General features: G+C 58.6%; 1 protein-coding gene across 4 annotated transcripts; it reads left to right on the top strand.

Annotated features, from left to right (window-relative positions):
• The first annotated feature begins 798 nt into the window (after positions 1-798).
• MYBPC3 (myosin binding protein C3) lies at positions 799-18,286 on the top strand. 4 transcript variants are annotated; one of them, XM_045485151.1, is made up of 35 exons: positions 799-876; positions 1,957-2,223; positions 2,767-2,880; positions 2,970-3,062; positions 3,153-3,301; positions 4,133-4,250; positions 4,760-4,808; positions 4,985-5,014; positions 5,172-5,225; positions 5,839-5,841; positions 6,173-6,190; positions 6,435-6,598; positions 7,101-7,233; positions 7,506-7,508; positions 7,647-7,771; positions 7,860-7,965; positions 8,047-8,213; positions 8,643-8,808; positions 9,525-9,631; positions 9,721-9,750; positions 11,238-11,377; positions 11,655-11,735; positions 12,436-12,595; positions 12,865-12,969; positions 13,059-13,247; positions 14,592-14,726; positions 14,909-15,076; positions 15,771-15,859; positions 15,994-16,189; positions 16,348-16,487; positions 16,714-16,873; positions 16,987-17,123; positions 17,410-17,596; positions 17,787-17,823; positions 17,974-18,286. In XM_045485151.1, the coding sequence occupies exons 1-34, from the start codon at positions 852-854 to the stop codon at positions 17,795-17,797; spliced, it is 3,819 nt and encodes a 1,272-aa protein (XP_045341107.1). In that variant the 5' UTR covers positions 799-851; the 3' UTR covers positions 17,798-17,823; positions 17,974-18,286. The 4 variants fall into 4 exon arrangements, with proteins under 4 accessions (XP_045341107.1, XP_045341105.1, XP_045341106.1 ...); XM_045485149.1 differs by having other exon boundaries at positions 15,994-16,240; XM_045485150.1 differs by having other exon boundaries at positions 11,652-11,735.
• The last annotated feature ends 582 nt before the right edge of the window (positions 18,287-18,868 follow it).

Here is an 18,868-nt window from a genome sequence, read left to right as displayed (position 1 = left end):
GGTGGGGGGGTAGGAAGGGGGGGCAGTCACAGACGGCTAAAGTTCATAGAGGAACAGTGGGGGTGGCGATGGGAATTCAGAATATTCTGGCAGTATTTACCGTGTGAATCCTTGTGACTTTGGCAAGAGCCATCTCTGTTTCTGCCTTCCGCTTTGAGGTTTACCCCAATACCCTTACCTGCAGACCCCGCCCAGCCCTTCCCCTTGGGTGGCACCAGCCCCCAGTACTGCTCTCTCCCCACATGGCCCTGGACTAAGCCCACCCAGGACTCTGCAGCACGAGGCCAGCCCAGGGCCCTGTGCGCCGCAGTAGGAGAGATATTTTCATTCAGCACTTCCTGTGTGCCTGGCTCTGCTCTCGCCTTTCCATTTATAAACCCACTTCGTTCATGGAACAGTCCTACACAGTGGATGCTGCTTTCATCACCCCACTTTATAGATGAGGGAACTAAGGCACTGAGGTTAAGGAAAGGGCAGTGCCTGGTCTCAGGGCAGCCCGGCCCCAGGATCTGGATCTGTGTCAATTCACCATACAATCTCCCTGTCAGATGAACATATAGATAGGGCTTGGGGTGCCCCTGAGGCTTACCAAGGGTTAGAGGGGCAGAAGCCATCATATTGGACCCGAGGGGAAAGGGACAGGAGATAGCCGGGAACAGTGTGGCCCTGCCATCGCCCTGGAGAGCCTCGCTCTCTGGAATTTGTCTATATTTAGCAGGTGGTTGGGCAAGAGGCAGATAAGAAATCCTGGGGAGGGGGAGGGCCCCTTATATAGTGTGGGGGACGGGTCCTGCTCAGATCCTCCTTGGGTGGCCTGTGACTGCTCAGATCCTGGTGTGATCTCTCTCAAGATGCCTGAGCCGGGGAAGAAGCCAGGTAGCCGCAGGTCTAGGGATGGGGCTGGGTGGGGGGCCAGGAGGGCTGGGGCATCTACAATTGGGGGGTTCCTGAGTGAGTTCCTGAGTTCCTGAGTTCCTGAGAGTGGGGGCTGTCTTCTGGGTCTTTTTCTGATTCTTGGTTTCTCCTTCCCATCCTTCTGATGAGAGTGAGGGTGAACCCGGTCCGGGGGTACAGAGTGGGCCATCACTCCAGTCTCGGGAGAAGAGGATCCCTTCCCTATCCCCATCCCATCTCCTTCTGCAGCAAGATTAGGCCTGGGCTTGCCTTTTGGGAAAAGGCTGCCACAGGCAGGGGCCCAAGTTGAGTCTAGACTTGAGCCAGTCTCGCTGAATGCTCTTGGGCAAGCTCTTGCCCTCTCTGGGTCTCAGTTTCCCTATCTGTATAAGGAGGAGTTGAGTTGGCTCTCTCCAGTTGTGATAGTCTCCGCTTTATGAGCCTGCATTCCTGTGGCCCTCACACCTGGCGTGAAAATGCCAGTTCTTCTGTTCTGCGAGAGAATGGTCGAGAAGCCCTGATCCTGGGCCAAGGGCAGAGAAAGTCACAGGCCAGGGACCTGGTCCTGGCTTGTGCCCTTACCAAGGTCATTCAGGGCAGGGACCCAGCCCCCCAGCCCCCAGCGCCTCCCAGGCCAGCTTTATCTCAGTTGCTGATTCTCAGCCTGAGGCCCTTGGAGAACAAATTTAGCCACAATTGAAGTGGACAGAGTACCTGCCCCTTGCCAAGGGCCCCAGATGGTGGGGGAGAGAGGGAGTTGGGCTTCCCCAGGAAGGAAGGGTCAGGTATCCAAGGACATACCTAACAAAATTCTTGTGTGGAGGTTAGGACCACGGCCCTGGCTCTTCTGCCTACTGGCTGTGTGATGTTGGATAAGTCACTTGAACTCTCTGAGCCTCAGTGTCCGCATGTGAGAAATGGGCATAATAATTGCATCTGTCTCATAGAGCCACTGAAGCATTAAATGAGGTGATGCATTAAAGTGCTTTAGGAAGAAGGGATGCAGGGATGGGGTGCCTGGGCCAGCCAGTGGCTCCTGCAGCCTCCATTGGCCTATCTCAGTCTCAGCCTTCAGCAAGAAGCCAAGGTCAGTGGAAGTGGCAGCCAGCAGCCCTGCTGTGTTCGAGGCCGAGACAGAGCGGTCAGGAGTAAAGGTGCGCTGGCAGCGGGGGGGCAGTGACATCAGCGCCAGTGACAAGTATGGCCTAGCAGCCGAGGGCACGAGGCACACTCTGACAGTGCGGGACGTGGGCCCCGCCGACCAGGGACCCTACGCAGTCATCGCTGGCTCCTCCAAGGTCAAGTTTGACCTCAAGGTCATAGAAGCAGGTAAGACCCTGGTCCGCCTTCCCTAGGTTTGAGCTTCTGGGGCAGCCTGGCCATCTCTCCCTCACCCAGGGTATAGGAGGAGCCTTTCCACTTTCTTGCCTTTGCTTTGGCTGAGCCGTCTGCCAGGAATTCCCTTCCTCCCTTTCCTGCAGCAAGACCTCACTGAGTGTCCCCATGTGTCTCCCTGGCCTGTTCCAGTCATTGTGGAAGTAGGGAAAGTTCTGAGATGGATAAGGCACCACGCAGCCCTCCCTCCAGACGCCTTCTCACAGATGGGGACTCGGTGGGCTGCGTGCGCTGGCAGGGAAGCCCCTGGTTGCTGCGGGTGTGGAGGGAGCCCCTGGGGAAAGGAGGGGAGGAACGGAGCCCACAGCCGCTCGGGCCGACACACCAGGGCGTGGGCGCGCAGTCTGCGAGGGTGAGGAGGCCAGATGCACACACTGCAGTATGTGACCAGCCTGCAAAGACTGAGGGGGACCAGGGGCAAGAGGAGGGCTCTCTGCTTAGAAGCCGCTCCACGACCCCCCACCCTTTCCCTTCTAGAGAAGGCAGAGCCTGTGCCGGGCCCTGCTCCTGCCCCTACTGAGGCTCCTGGAGGCTCCGGAGAAGCACTGGCCTCGACCACTGAGGAGGAAGGAGGCTCCCCAAGTCCCAAAGGTGAGCCGGTGCAGGGAGGGCGGTGCAGGGACGGTGAAGGCCAGCGGATGGGGTGTCCCAAGGCAGGTCACAAAGGCCTCTGCTCACAGGGTCAAGCTCAGCAGCCCCCGATGACTCTGGTGCCTCTGATGACCCCATCGGCCTCTTCGTGATGCGGCCACAGGATGGCGAGGTGACCGCAGGTGAGTGTGGGCTGCGGCACCCCGGGGTGGGGTGGGGCAGCGCACAGCAGGGCACCTGCCCAGGCCCAGCCTGTCGCCCTTTCCCTGCAGGTGGCAGCATCACCTTCTCAGCCCGCGTGGCCGGCGCCAGCCTCCTGAAACCGCCCACAGTCAAGTGGTTCAAGGGCAAGTGGGTGGACCTGAGCAGCAAGGTGGGCCAACACCTGCAGCTGCACAACAGTTACGACCGGACCAGCAAGGTGGGGCCTGCGGGCACGGCACGGTTCAGGGGCCCCCTGGAAAGAGGGCTTGGGAGCCCCTGGGAGGCACCGGGGGCACAGGGGAGCCTGGGGGTCACCCTGAGACTGAAGGCACACAGGAGGTGCAAAAACGAGACCTAGGGAAGTTGGGAAGGAGGTTGGATAGCCAGGGGCACCCGGGGACAATGGGGAGGCCCAGGAGACCTGTGGGACATGCCGGGCTTGGAGGGCGTGACAGTCTTAAGGGGGCATAATAAAACTTGTGGGGGCAGGGGGCCCAGGAAGGCTGAGGGACCTCATGAAGCATGGGAGCAGGTGGCATCAGCCAGTGAAGATGTGAACCCTCTGGATGGATGAGTATTGGAGCTCAAGGGGCCCTTCATTATACAAAGAAACTGAAGCTTGAGAGGTTGTTGCTGCTGGTCTGATGTCACTCAGAGCCAGGCCTAGAACCTGTGCTTTGACTCCCAGCTTCTGCTCCTCCCACTCTTCCACAGTCTTGGCCCAGGCAAAGGCTCCTCTGGCAGGGCAGGGCCAACATGTTCAGTTGTGTGGGTTGTGCACTGCACAAAAGTGCCTTGTCTTAAGTGAAGGTCATTTGCCTCGTAGCCATCACAGATTTATATTTTATTACCACCTTGTGCCAGCAGATGGCAGTCATGTGTCTTGAAAAGGGGCTCTTTTTCCTGTTTACACAAAACCCTTACCCACAGGTTAACTAAACCCTGAGGGGTGAAAATGTTGGTGGCCATTAGCCACTCCCAGTCTCCTTTAGGAGTGAAGGGCCTTCTCTTCCGGTCCCTGGTCTCCCCTGATACCTTCCTTCTACAGGTCTACCTGTTTGAGCTGCACATTACAGATGCCCAGACTAATTTTGCAGGTGGCTACCGCTGTGAGGTTTCCACCAAGGACAAATTTGACAGCTGCAACTTCAGTCTCACTGTCCATGGTGAGGGGAGCCCTGGCGTCCTGGGATCAGGTCCCCATGGGTCTCATCCCCCACGTCTGCCTCCATTTCCCAACACTAAGGAGGATGTCTAGTCCCAACCGGACAACCGCTGCCCACATGCCCAGTGCTGCTCATGCAGGGGCACGAGAGAAAGCCACGGAGGTTCCCAGGGTTGGGGTGGGGTCTGACAGCCAAGTCCAGATCTCACCTGGATGGTGAGATGGTCCCGGCTCCTGGCACAGGTGAACAGGTGAAGGGTGAGCTGGAAGCTGAGTGGGAGATCAGCCACCGCTAAGGGGCTGGGGACCAACAACTACCCAAACTCCCTGGTACCTCAGTTCTGGAAAGGCTCAGAATGTGGGGTCCTGGGGCAGATGCCCGCTCTCAAGGGTCATGGATGGGCAGGTCTGTAATACTCGGAGACTCCGGGGTGAGCGAGGCTTCTGGGGTGTACCTCGCCCCAGGCTTCTGAAGCCCCTTCCTTGTCTCATCTCCCTCTCTGAACGCAGAGGCCGTTGGCCCTGGAGACCTGGACCTCCGATCAGCTTTCCGCCGCACGTGAGTGGTCATCTCTTCTCAGGGACGGCGGGGAGGCCAGTGCTGGGATCAAGCCCCTCGGGGTCAGGGCTGGGAATGATGTGGGAGGGGCTGTAGGGGGACAGAGCTGAAGTTGATAGTGATGGGGGACAGCAAGCTCCCCCGGGCAGCTGAAGGAACTGGTTCTAACCCCACAGGAGCCTGGCTGGAAGTGGTCGGCGGATCAGGTACCCCTCTCCCAGCCCATGCTTGTCAGACTTCGGGGGTCTGAGATGGAGCCCCCCATCCAGACAGTGTCCCTTCCTCTCCCAGTACCTCTCCCCACCCCCACCTCCCCAAGCCTCTTCCAGTTGGGGAGGTCCTTACTGGGGCCCCTCTCCGTAGTGACAGCCACGAGGACGCTGGAACTCTGGATTTCAGCTCGCTGCTGAAGAAGAGGTGAGCCCCTGGGTAGCAGCTCCTGGGCAGATGGTGAGGCCCCATTTCAAATCCCAGCAATGCGGTTTTCCGGCTGTGTGGCCCTGAGCTGGTTACTGTACCTCTCTAAACCAATTTCCCTGTCTGTCAAATGGGATAATCCTAGGGGTGCCTGGGTGGCTCAGTCAGTAAAGTGGTGACTTTGGCTCAGGTCATGATCTCACTGTTCGTGGGTTCGAGCCCTGCATCGGGCTCTGTGCTGATGGCTCAGAGCCTGGAGCCTACTTCGGATTCTGTGTCTCCTCTCTCTGTCCCTCTTCCCCTTGTGCTCTGTCTCACTCTGTATCTCAAAAATAAATAAGCATTAAAAAAAAATTGGATAATCCTGGTGTTGGGAAGAGTCAGAGGGCTCTGCAGACATGATATCTTGTGAACTAACATCCTCCCAGGGTCCCCCACGACCCCTGACGCTTGAGTCCATGAGAGCTTGCCTCAGTAGACTCTGGGGACTCACAAGAAGCTGGGAGGGGGCGCCAAGCTGCAGGGATTTCTCCCCCAGCCCCTCCAGCTGACTCTGTGTCCTCTCCCTCTCTCTCCTGGACCCTGCGTTGTGGCTGATGCTGCCGCGGCCTAGAGAGTAAGCATCGGGGGCCGGTGTTTGGGGGCAACAGGATGTTGGTGGGACTCTGTACCCTGGTGACAGACAGGGCTGGGAATCAGACAGACCTGAGTATGGATCCCCACTGCCTGGGGCGTCTCTGAGTTTTGGTTCTCCAGATACTCACCTGCCAGAGCTCAGGAGAAACAAACAAGGCCCTGTGTGGGGAAGGCCCTGCTGTGTAAATGGAGGGACACGGGCGTGGGGAGAAGGGAGGGGTGAAGGCCCATGGGCTGTGGCCCCGGAGCCTTTGTGGGCAGGTGGCCCATGCCTCTAATGGTCCACTGCCTTTTTGTCCTGCCTGGAGCAGCAGTTTCCGGAACCTAAGGTGAGTGCCTGATGAAGTCTGCGCCCCTGTCACCCCCACTTCCACCAGGACTCCCCCATACTGAACTCGAGGTCCAAAGCCAGCCCAAGCGGCACCACCAGAGGGGTTCTGGGCCTCAGGAAGCCCCATCCCAGGGGAGGGCAGGGGGCAACAGTCCTGCCCGCCCCTCCCCCCCCCCCCCCCCCCCCCCCCCCCCCCCCCGCCGCCAGAGGGGATTCCCTTGAGGCCTCTCTGCTGGACGCAGGGACCCAAGGCTGGAGGCACCAGCCGAGGAGGACGTGTGGGAGATCCTGCGGCAGGCATCCCCCTCCGAATATGAGCGCATCGCCTTCCAGCACGGCATCACCGACCTGCGCGGCATGCTCAAGAGGCTCAAGGGCATGAAGCGAGACGAGAAGAAGAGCACAGGTTAGCCCTCTGCTGCCATGCAAGAGGAGGGGGCACACGTACACACTCACGTGCGTGCACACACACACACACGAAAAGGTAAGAGTCAGCTTAGACCAGAGACACCACAAGAAGAGGACAGAGCACAGCTGGGCCCTCCTCACTGAGTAGAAGCCTGGGGGGTGCTGTAAAGCAGAGTCAAGAAGGAGAGAAGGTCCCTTTGGCTGCTGTCTCCCTCTCCGGCCAAGCTTCTGTCTCTCTGGGAGCCGCTAACTCTATCCCTGAGCTGAGCAGGTGGAGGGGACCCCAAGGAAGGCAGAAGGACAAAGAGAGAGGAGACAGACACGTAGAACAGAGATAATAAAGAGACAGGCACAGTGGAGATAGAGAAAATGGGGGACACAGGCAGAGTGTGGTGGGAGGACTCGGCCCAGTGGCACGGCCACCAGCCACGGCGATGCGTGTGAGCCTTCTGGGGCAGCAGGGGCGGCAGGGCAGTGGGGGTGCTGACGGAGGTGCTCAGCCTTTCAGAAGAAGCTGGAGCCCGCCTACCAGGTGAGCAAGGGCCACAAGATCCGGCTGACCGTGGAGCTGGCCGACCCCGACGCCGAGGTCAAGTGGCTGAAGAATGGACAGGAGATCCAGATGAGCGGCAGGTGCGGTGGGGCTGGGGATGGGGGGGCAGGTGCAGTCCTGGGAGCAGCGGGGGCAGGGAGGCTCCCAGCCTGCTCTCCGTGCCTCTCACGGCCGGCCGCTGCCGTGTTCTCTGTCTCTGTGCGGCTTCTGCCCTGCGTGTCTCTCCGCATTTTCCTCTCCCTGGGTCTAATTGCCCATCTTTCTGTTTCTGCCTGTCTCTGTTCCTCGCCCTTTTGCTCCGGGTCTCGCTTCCTCCCGCCTGGATGCTCCCGTGGCCCCTTCTGCTCCACAGCAAGTAAGGCCCAGCTCCGGGAAGGAAGGCTCGGGAGTGGGGGCACGGTTCTACGGGAGGAGGGGGTTGGACGGGGCACCTGGGACACACGAGGTGAGTGACGGCTGTCCATCCATGCCCCGCCCCCGGCCCCCGGCACAGGTACATCTTCGAGTCCGTGGGTGCCAAGCGCACGCTGACCATCAGCCAGTGCTCGCTGGCCGATGACGCGGCCTACCAGTGCGTGGTGGGCGGGGAGAAGTGCAGCACCGAGCTGTTCGTCAAAGGTGGGCCTGGACCGGGGCCCCTGGGAGGCTGGGACCCTGCGGGGAGGGTGCACAGGGCTCGGCCATCTACGTTCTCCTTGCTCGCCAGAGCCCCCCGTGCTGATCACTCGGCCCCTGGAAGACCAGCTGGTGATGGTGGGGCAGCGGGTGGAGTTTGAGTGCGAAGTGTCTGAGGAGGGGGCCCAGGTCAAGTGGTGAGTGCCAGAGGCGGGGCTGGGGGGCCTGCGGGCATCCCCAAAGGAGGCCTCGGCACTTACTGCCCGCCCACCGGCCAGGCTGAAGGATGGGGTGGAGCTGACCAGGGAGGAGACCTTCAAATACCGGTTTAAGAAGGACGGGCAGAGACACCACCTCATCATCAACGAGGCGACGCTGGAGGACGCGGGGCACTACGCGCTGCGCACCAGCGGGGGCCAGGCGCTGGCCGAGCTCATCGTTCAGGGTGAGGCCCCGGGGGGTGGGGTGGGGGGGAGCACAGGAGGCTGCAAGGCCCTGGGCGCCCTCGGCCCCAGCACCACCCCCGGCCGTGTTTGGGAATCAGGCAAACCCAGGATGGAGGCCTGTGTGACCTTGGGCAGGTCACTCTGACACACCGAGCCTCGCCATTCTCATCTGTAAAATGGGGGTGCCGAGGTGGCCACCTCAGAGAGTACTGGGAGGGCCAGATGGGCCTGGTTAGTGTCGCCCCGCACTACACACACACTTGAGCTTCCTTGTGCACCCTGTCCCATCATCGTAGGCACACATGAATCACACTCACGCGTGCACACGCGGGTTTTCACATGCCCATGTGATCTCCACACGGATTCACGCCCACACCCACACACACCCTCCCCGGCTCACTGGCTCTGCCCTGCCCTCCGCCCCCCAGAGAAAAAGCTGGAGGTGTACCAGAGCATCGCAGACCTGACCGTGGGTGCAAAGGACCAGGCGGTGTTCAAGTGTGAAGTGTCCGATGAGAACGTGCGGGGCGTGTGGCTGAAGAACGGGAAGGAGCTGGTGCCTGACAGCCGCGTAAAGGTGTCCCACATTGGGCGGTGAGTGTGCAGAGCTGGGCCCCAATGCAAAGGGGGGCAGGCAGATGGGGAGAGCAGAGACTGAGACAGAGAGAGAGAGAGACAGAGGGAGAAACAGACAGACAGACACTAGAGACACATAGGGAGACAGGGAAAAACAGGGAGAGACAGAGAAAGAGAGAGATAGAGACAGTGAGACAGAGAGGGACAGGAAGAGACACACAAAGAGACACAGGACACAGACTGAGATAGAGAGACAGAGAGAGAGGGAGAGACAGGAGCATACAGAAGAGAATCCTGCAGAGGCAGAGGACAGAAAGAGAGAAGTAGTGAGAGAGACAGACAGGCTGGGAGTTCCCCCGGCCCCCTCCCCGCAGGTCATGGCCAGGGCAGGGCAGGAGGCAGCCAGGCCAGCTCTGGCCAAGGGCCCTCACTCTCTCCCACTCTCTTACTCATGCCTCGAGCATCTGCACCGGCCCGTGCTGGGTCCAAGGTCACAGAGATTAGTGACAGCAGCCCCCGATCAGTCTCTAAAGGCCCAGCCAAGGGGCACTTGTACATTGCCTACCTCTGAAAACACGCGAGGGAGCTAGAAAGTCAAAAATAGAGAAAGAGAGCATTTAAAATACCAGCACCCCACTGAGCTAAGGCGGGGCAGGGGCCCTCTGGAGCCCTGACTACCACGAGACTGGGGTGTGTGGTCCAGTGGGCTCCCCTGAGCCACCACATCCCTGCAGAGTCCACAAACTGACCATTGACGACGTCACGCCTGCCGACGAGGCGGACTACAGCTTTGTGCCTGAGGGCTTCGCCTGCAACCTGTCAGCAAAACTCCATTTCATGGGTGAGCGGGCGCCTGGGCCAGGTGGGGGCCCCGTCGCCGGGCTCTGCCTGTGCCCAGCCCCGTGCCGCATGCTCTCCCTTCTCTTGCAGAGGTCAAGATTGACTTCGTGCCCAGGCAAGGTGAGTCACGGGACCTCCTCCCCATGCCCACTCCACCCATGTCCCTCTCCACTCACAGAGGGAAGAGCAAGGAAGCTGGAGTGGGGACCCCAAGCCCCAAGCCCCAGCTCTGTCAGTCAGAACCGTGGGCCAATTATAATCTCTATGCACCTCAGTTTCCTATTCTCTGAAGTGGGAATCCTGACGTGCCTCCTCCACGGGGTGTAGGAAAGATGAGACGAGAAGATGTGAGGTTTCGTTATTAATTGTCTGCTTTTAGAAATACCCCTCCTTCTTTTAGATTAAACATCAAGTATCTATCCTAACTTCAGGAGGGTAGTCCGGGCTGAAGCATGCTCTAGGTCAGGGCTTTCCAAACTAAGTTCATTCATTGAATAGGGATACTCCATTTCAAAAGGGTTCCATGGTTGGAAGGGCACCTGGGTGGCTCAGTCGGTTGAGCGTCCGACTTCGGCTCAGGTCATGATCTCACGGTCCGTGAGTTCGAGCCCCGTGTCGGACTCTGTGCTGACAGCTCGGAGCCTGGAGCCTGTTTCGGATTCTGTGTCTCCCTCTCTCTCTGCCCCTCCGCTGTTCATGCTCTGTCTCTCTCTGTCTCAAAAATAAATAAACGTTAAAAAAAAAATTTAAAAAGGGTTCCATGGTTGGAGGGGCACCTGGGTGGTTCAATCGGTTAAGCGTCCGACTTCGGCTCAGGTCATGATCTTGTGGTTTGTGAGTTCAAGCCCCGTGTCAGGCTCCGTGCTGACAGCTCAGAGCCTGGGCCTGCTTTGGATTCTCTGTCTCCCACTTTCTCTGTTCCTTCCCCGCTTGCACACGTGCACTTTCTCTCTCTCTCTCTCAAAAAAATAAATAAATAAATAAATAAATAAATAAATAAAATAAGCATTAAAAAAGGTATATGTAAGTGGTGATGAACCACTGGATTCTACTCCTGAAGCCAAGGCCACACTGTATGTTAACTAACCTGAGAATTTAGGGGGGAAACAAAAAGGGTTCCATGGTGAAGTCAGTTTGAGAATCACGGAACACTTGGGCCACCTCCTGCTGACTCAGAAGCATCTCAAAGGCTCTGGAAAATCCTGTGGTGAAGAAATGTGCTTAACTTTGTTTAATCCAGGGCCTCCTCATCGATTTGGCCGTGGAAACTTCCTTTTCTTTTTTCTGGCAAGACACTGGTGTTCCTCCTAAGCGCAGTCTGAGAAATGCTACAGTAGGCGACCCGATGTTACAGACCTCCCTGGAACTTCCTGGGGGGATGGAAAGGTCTTAGATCTTGACCTGGTGGTGGTTGCACAGGTGTATACAATTGTGACACCTCATTGAGCCGTATGCTCAAATCTTGGCATCTTCTTGAATGGAAATTACATGTCAGTCGAATTGATTAAAAAACAACCACCAGGGGCATGGACTCCTTCCAGTTTCCGCCTCTTTCGTGGGGCTTGGGCCCCTGCCCCTTTTTCTGACCTATGCCATCTCCCTCCCAGAACCTCCCAAGATCCACCTGGACTGCCCGGGCCGCAAGCCGGATACCATTGTGGTTGTGGCCGGGAACAAACTACGCCTGGATGTCCCTATCTCTGGGGACCCTGCTCCCACTGTGATTTGGCAGAAGACCCTCACACAGGTACTGTGGATCCCTCCTCCACTTCCCCATCTGTAAAATGGGTGCGTGGGACCAATGGGTGTTGGCATCGGCTCCCCACCCCACCCCACAAGTGCACACCCTACAACTGGCTACCCACTGGGAGTGCAGAGGCTCAGCTGGCTGGGAGGCGGGCAAGGTGGGCAGCAGAATGTGGGTGGGCAAAGGGGGGCCAGAGGGGCCGCTGGGCAGGGATGATACCCTCCAGGCTGAGTCAGCCCCTCTTCCCCCTGCTTCCCTCCTGCTCTGTTCCCAAAAGAACAAGGTCCCAGCAGGGCCATCCCTGGATGCCCCAGGGGAGGATGCAGGTGACAGTGACGAGTGGGTGTTTGACAAGAAGGTGAGTGAGGCTGATGGTGGGATCCAGCTCGTTTGCCTCCCGTGATTTTCTGCCTACACGGTTTCCACCCTTTGGTGAGGTCTCCGTGAAGCCACCACGTCTGGCCAGCTGTGTTCCTGCCCCAGGCATGGTCTACGTGGGATCCTCATGCCTCGGTCAGGCACGAGTTCCCTGAACATTGCTGGGAGGCCCTCATAACCCGCCTGTTCCCAAGGCTCCCGTCTCCCTGGGCCGACCTTGACTTTGTACTTCTTCCCGACTGGAGAGGGGGTTTCCCTGGCACTTTTCTGTCAGAGCAGCTGCCTGGGCACCACTCGGGTCAGCTCTTCCTCCTCCAGGCACAGTTGACCCCTCCACCCACCTGAGGTCTTTCGGGATCCTCAGCTCTGTAAGATCATGTGATTTCCATTTGGCAGATGAGAAAACTGAGGCACAGAGAAAATCGGTGATTGCCTAAAGCTCCGTGATAAAGCCAGACCTAGAGCCCAAGCCCCTGGCCCCAGTGCTTTGCCCACGGCGAGCGCTAAACAAAGCTGTCTGGACTCGGTGCTCACAAGAGTGCAGTTTCCACTCAAGCTACATCTGCTCCCGGGACCCCGTGCGGAGTTCTGTTCCTATCTCTGGCCATTGCACGGACTGTCAAAGCCTGTGGTGTCTGACTTGGCCCTTCTCCCCCACTTCCCCTCCCCCCCCACCCCAGCTGCTGTGTGAGACCGAGGGCCGGGTGCGGGTGGAGACCACCAAGGACCGCAGCATCTTCACTGTCGAGGGGGCAGAGAAGGAAGACGAGGGTGTCTACGTTGTCACGGTGAAGAACCCCGTGGGCGAGGACCAGGTCAACCTCACAGTCAAGGTCATCGGTGAGGCTGGCTGGCCTGGGGCCACCAGGGAGGCCCGTCCATTTACTCGTTTAGCCACATGACAAACATCACGGGCATGCTCTCAGCTCCATGGAGAGGATTGGGATGAGGACATGGGGTGAATGTGGGCAGTGGGGAGCCATGAAAAGCATTGGTCACAGGCTGGTGACACGATCAGAACTGCATTCTGGAAGCATCCGTGGGGTGGTGGGGGCAGGCAGCCTTGGCCCTGGGCCCTGGGCAGGGCTGATGTGGGTCCATCCCTCCAGATGTGCCAGATCCCCCCGCGGCCCCCAAGATCAGCAATGTGGGTGAGGACTCCTGCACCGTGCAGTGGGAGCCGCCTGCCTACGACGGGGGGCAGCCAGTCCTGGGTGAGTGCAGGGCACGGGGATAGAGCTCAGGGCCGGGGTTGTGGGGCAGGCTGGGCCCCAGACCAGAGCTCCCGTCTCCCCTTCATCAGGCTACATCCTGGAGCGCAAGAAGAAGAAGAGCTTCCGGTGGATGCGGCTGAACTTTGACCTGCTGCGGGAGCTGAGCCACGAGGCGAGGCGCATGATTGAGGGCGTGGTGTATGAGATGCGAGTCTACGCGGTCAATGCCATCGGCATGTCCAGGCCCAGCCCTGCCTCCCAGCCCTTCATGCCTATTGGTGAGCCTGCCTGGCCTGGCACTGCCCCACGCTCTCCCTGGTCAGAAGCAGCTGCTCTGTGGGCGGCCACCCCACTAGGCATTTACATCCGGGCCCTTTTTAAAAGGCTCCCTCGGGGATAATCCTTTTCATTTCACAGAGGAAGGAAGTGAGGCTCTGAGAAGTTAGAAGACTTGCTCAAGGTCACCTAGCTGGTAGGGGTGGAGCTGAGCCTCTCACCACTCTGTTGGTGCCTCTCAGGCCTCACTCTCCACATCTGTAAAATGGGGATAACGACAGTATCTACTTCATGGAACTGAGGTTAGGGTGAAATGAGATAACGCAGGCAGAACATCTGGCATACAGCAGGTGCTCAATAAATGTTAACTGTCCCCTCTTCCCCACTCCCTTCAAGCAGGGTTTGTCATATATGGGATAGGGTGAGGGCACTGGGCGCCTTGGGGTCTAAGAGGCGTGGGTCTGTCTCCACCACCCCCAGGAGGGCCACCTGGGGTCACTGCCCTGAAGTCGCCATTTCCTCATCTGAGTCATGGGGGTCGAGAGGGTGGAAGGGATGCTGATAGTTGTGTCAGGCTCTCAAGGACAGCTGTCCCTACCAGGATGTGGGAGTGGGGGGGGCGGTGGCTGTCTGTGGCATGGGCAGAAGCCACCCCCTGCCCAAGGACCCAGCACGGCTTGGGGAGATGGAGGCAAGGGGTGGGGGTGGGGGGGACTGTGGGGAGAAGGGTCCAGGCCTCTCTCTTTAGAGACTGGCTTCCAGTCAGTCAACTATTAGCTGTTAGTCAACTCGCCCGATCATACAGTGCCAGGAAATCTCGTTTTCAGCTAGTTTTTCTTTAACTTACATTTATAGCATTTCCTGTGTTGTCTGACAGAAGGGACTCCTTCTAAGCATGTTTGTGCTCTTTTGGGTATCTATTCCTATTTAGCGCTCTATTTTTTTTTTTTTTTTTTTTTTTTTTTTTTTTTTTTTTTTTGAGAAGGAGAGAAGAGGCAGGGAAAGAGAATCGTAAGCAGGCTCCATGCCCAGCGTGGGGCCTGAAGTGGGGCTCAGTCTCACGTGAGACCGTGACCTGAGCGGAAATGAAGTCTACCGCCTAACGACTGAGCCACCCAGGCAGCCCTAGGCTCTCTTTTGTAATTGCTGTGTTTGTTTGTAAGCCTATCTAGAGACAGGTCTTTTAGTGGGAGCTGAAATAATTCTGACAGCCCTCGAATAAGCCAGACTAAGGGCAAGTGTCCCTGCGTGACCGGTGGCCAGTTGAGGGTCTGGGTCAGAGCCCTTCCGTTTCCCCCAGTGGTGTAGGCTCACTCAGACCCCTCTCTGACTCCGCCTCTGCCTAGGCCCCCCCAGTGAGCCCACCCACCTGGCCGTGGAGGATGTCTCAGCCACCACCGTCTCCCTCAAGTGGCGGCCCCCGGAGCGGGTGGGAGCCGGAGGCTTGGATGGCTACAGTGTGGAGTATTGCCGGGAGGGCTGTGAGTGCCCCTGCCCAGCCCCGGGCCCTCACCCAGCACCCTCCTCTGAATTGCCCCCCTCGGACCGGCACCTGTCACCCTGTTCGACCCCTCTTTACGGCAGAAGCCCCAGACAGCCACCGGAGGGCGGGCAGTGGGGCGGGCCCTTGATGTTGATGCTGCCCATGGGCTTCCCCGGCCAGGCTCGGAGTGGGTAGCTGCCCTGGAGGGGCTGACAGAACGCACCTCGTTGCTGGTGAAGGACCTGCCCACGGGGGCCCGGCTGCTCTTCCGTGTGCGGGCGCACAATATGGCGGGGCCCGGGGCCCCCATCGCCACCAAGGAGCCCGTGACGGTGCAGGAGATACTGCGTGAGTGGCCCTTGCACAGTCACAGGGCAGACCTGCCGCTGACATCCTGGCCGTTGGGGTCGGCGGAAGTGGGGACATCCCGGGAGACCCTACTGGAGAGAGGGACAGGAGAGTCTGAGCCTTTATTCACGCCCCAGGCCCAGGGCAAACATTCGGAGAGGGTTCCCTGGCCTTTTCTGCATCAACCCCTAGTTCTGGGACAGGGAAAATGTAGGCCTTTGAGCTTTGTTCTCTGAGCCTCTCAGTTCAACAGGTAGGTATTGTCCCCGTGTTCATAATTTAGCGTCATTGGGCCATCTGGGATCCACTCCCCATTCCTCTATTCCCAGCAAAGGATCAATCATGTAAAGATTGGTTCTCAAAGCAGAAAGAGGCAGCAGACTGGGGCAGAAACAGTCTGCAGGACAGGGATAGAGTCCAAAAGTCTACATTTGCATCCTGGCCTGTGACTTCCTAGCTGCGTGACCTCAAACAAGTTGCTCACCCTCTCCGATCCCTGCCTCTTACAGCGGTGTGGTGAGGTGGAGATAGAAGCAGGGGTTCCGTAGACCATCTGGGGCTGGGATAGGGGGAGCTGAGGGCAGGGCATTTTCCTCAGCCATAGCCTTCTGGGCCCTGCCTCGGGAGGGGAGGAGCTGTAGCGCTCCCCAGGGCTGAGCCCTCCCTTGCTGAGCTGCCCACTTGGCACCCGCAGAGCGGCCACGGCTCCAGGTGCCCCGGCACCTGCGCCAGACCATCCAGAGGAAGGTCGGGGAGCCCGTGAACCTCCTCATTCCTTTCCAGGTAGGGCTGGTCCCCCTCTCTGTGCCCTGGTGTGTCGTCCTTGCCTAGCGGGTAGAGGAGTTTCAGGGGCTGACCAGACCCTGAGATGCCACCCAGTCGTGCCAGACTTGGGGGTGAGCTGTCCCTCCTTGCAGGGCAAGCCCCGGCCTCAGGTGACCTGGACCAAAGAGGGGCAGCCACTGGCAGGCGAGGAGGTGAGCATCCGCAACAGCCCCACGGACACCATCCTGTTCATCCGGGCTGCTCGCCGCGCCCACTCTGGCACCTACGAGGTGATGCTGCGGATCGAGAACATGGAGGACAAGGCCACGCTGGTCCTGCGGGTCGTTGGTGCGTGGCACTGGGGCCCCCTCTCTGAGATGCCCAGAGACCCTGCAGAAGGTGGCAGGCCAGGTCCAGGCTGGCGGGGGTGAGGGGGCCTCCCAGGGCCCTCTGTTCATACTCCAGCTGTCTCAGGAGGTCTGTTCCGGCTGGTCTCTCTCCTGCAGACAAGCCAAGCCCTCCCCAGGATATTCGGGTCACTGAGGCATGGGGTTTCAATGTGGTTCTGGAGTGGAAGCCACCCCAAGATGATGGTAACACAGAGATCTTGGGTTACACAGTACAGAAAGCTGACAAGAAGACCATGGTGAGCCTGGGGTTCTGGGCCCCCCCATATGTACCCTCCCCAGGGCCGGGCACACCCGGGCACCAGCTTCCTCCCCTGACCTTAGAATGGGTCTGCTTTTCATCCTTCCTCTCTGATCTGGTTCCCTCCACAGTTGGGGTACAGACACCAGGGGTACCCAAAAGAGGCCCCTGGCAGGGAGTAGGGCCTGACCCCCAGAGACCCTCCCTTTCCTCCACACCCCCAGGAGTGGTTCACTGTCTTGGAACATTACCGTCGCACTCACTGTGTCGTCTCGGAGCTCATCATTGGCAACGGCTACTACTTCCGGGTCTTCAGCCATAACACGGTGGGACCCAGTGACAACGCGGCCACCACCAAGGAGCCTGTCTTTATCCCCAGACCAGGTGCTGTACCTTTACTCCCACCCCCAGGAGGAGCTGGGGCAGGGAGGCGGTAGGAGCAGGGATGGGGCCTAGCGTGGTGTGGCACTCTTGGTGCGAAGTCTTATCACCCACAGGCATCACATATGAGCCACCCAACTACAAGGCCCTGGACTTCTCCGAGGCCCCGAGCTTCACTCGCCCTCTGGTGAACCGCTCAGTCATTGCTGGCTACAATGCTACCCTCTGCTGTGCTGTCCGGGGTAGCCCCAAGGTAGACAGTTTGGGATCCTGGTCCAGGCAGACTCAGGAGGCAGGGTTTGGAGGCTCCAACCTCCATCAGTCCTCTCCCCAGCCTTTCCCTGCTTTCTACTGCCCAGGGCGCAGGGCCGGGCTCCTCTCCCTGAGCAGGGCCTCGGCACTCTCCATTGGCTCCCTGTTCAATCCCTGCTTAGGCATAGTTTGGATTCCAGCGGGAACCCCTAGAATACAAACAGGTTCCTGCCAGGTCTCCTGTCAACCTGAGATGGTCTCCCTCCCTCCCGTTACCTGATTTATAGCCCAAGGTTTCCTGGTTCAAGAATGGCCTGGACCTGGGAGAAGATGCCCGCTTCCGCATGTTCAGCAAGCAGGGAGTGTTGACCTTGGAGATCAGAAAGACCTGCCCCTTTGATGGGGGCGTCTATGTCTGCAGGGCCACCAACTTACAAGGCGAGGCACAGTGTGAGTGCCGCCTAGAAGTACGAGGTGAGGAGCCCACAGGGCCAGGGCCCAGGGTGGTGGAGGCAGGGAACCAGCTGGGACTGTGCTGGCCTGGGCCATGCGGTGGCTCTGACTGAGAGCAATGACCCTGTCTTGTCCAACACGTGTACTGGTTTCTGGGCTTTGCTCTCAGAGCTGAGAAACACATGTGACGTGGCCTCCTCCTCCCCCACAGTGCCTCAGTGATCCGGCTGGCTCCCAGAGAGGGCCAGGTATGTATTCCAAGTCACCCCGACACCACCACCCAGGTCAGAGGCTGAGCCCTGGCCCTTGGTTCAGGGGCAGCCATCAGGAAGTGGGGGTGCAGGTGCCTCTTTGCAAGATTTCGGTGCAGCTCATTCACAAGGGAACCTGTGTTACAGGTGCCACAGGATGCCATCCCATGTACTGGGAGCCTGGAAGGAAGCTGGACAAGCCGCCTTCTGCTGCTGGATATGTGTGTGCAAGTGTGTATCTTAGGGTTGGGCTAGTGGAAGCATCAGTAGGGCAGTGCAATTAAGGTGAGCGGGCCTGGGGGGCTCGGAGCACGGACTGAACTGAGCTCCCACTGGAAGCTCTCAGGTCTTTGGGACAAACGGGTGGTAGGCTCAGCAAATGGTGGTTGGGGACAGGCCTTTCTGGCCTGCCATGTCTTCTCAATGTATAAGGGCAATAAAAGATCAGTGCGGTCACAGGGAACTGACTCTTCTTGTCCAACGCATTTTTCACAAAAAGCACAGGGAAATATACTTGACCTTCAGAGCAAAATTCCAGGTATTCTGTCTCATGAATGAGTTGAATGAAGCTGAGAGTGGAATCCTACATTCATAAAACACTAGAAGAAACCTCGGCCTTCCCCCACTTGTGTATGTCCTTCTGATGAGGAAACTGAGGTGCTGTGATGGAAGGAAACCCGGGGCTCTCCCGCCTGGTCCCCTGTGCTCTGTACTGCCTTTGTCCTGGGGACCTGTGGTTGCAGCAGCCTGGATGTGGGGCAGTGCTGAACTTCCATGTGGTTCTGTGCCCATAGGGTCTGGGAAGGAGCTGCGCCAGGCTGCTTCGGGGTCCCAGTATGCAACAAGTCCACGGCCCTTCCACACCTGCTTCCCAGTGGGAGAGGGTGGTCCTGTCCGGTGCAAGATATTGGGAACCAGGGGCCTCCTCTGCTCTTCCTTTCACCATAGGGAGCCTAAATCCAATTATCAGTCTACTTTTGGAAGAAGCCAGCCAGCCGGTCTCAGAGTGCCCTGATAGTGTGGATGGTCTTTCTTGTCCAGG

This window comes from Leopardus geoffroyi, chromosome D1 (genome assembly GCF_018350155.1).
Source record: "Leopardus geoffroyi isolate Oge1 chromosome D1, O.geoffroyi_Oge1_pat1.0, whole genome shotgun sequence".
Classification (NCBI taxonomy): Eukaryota; Metazoa; Chordata; class Mammalia; order Carnivora; family Felidae; genus Leopardus; species Leopardus geoffroyi.
This window is presented reverse-complemented; position numbering and strand designations above follow the sequence as displayed.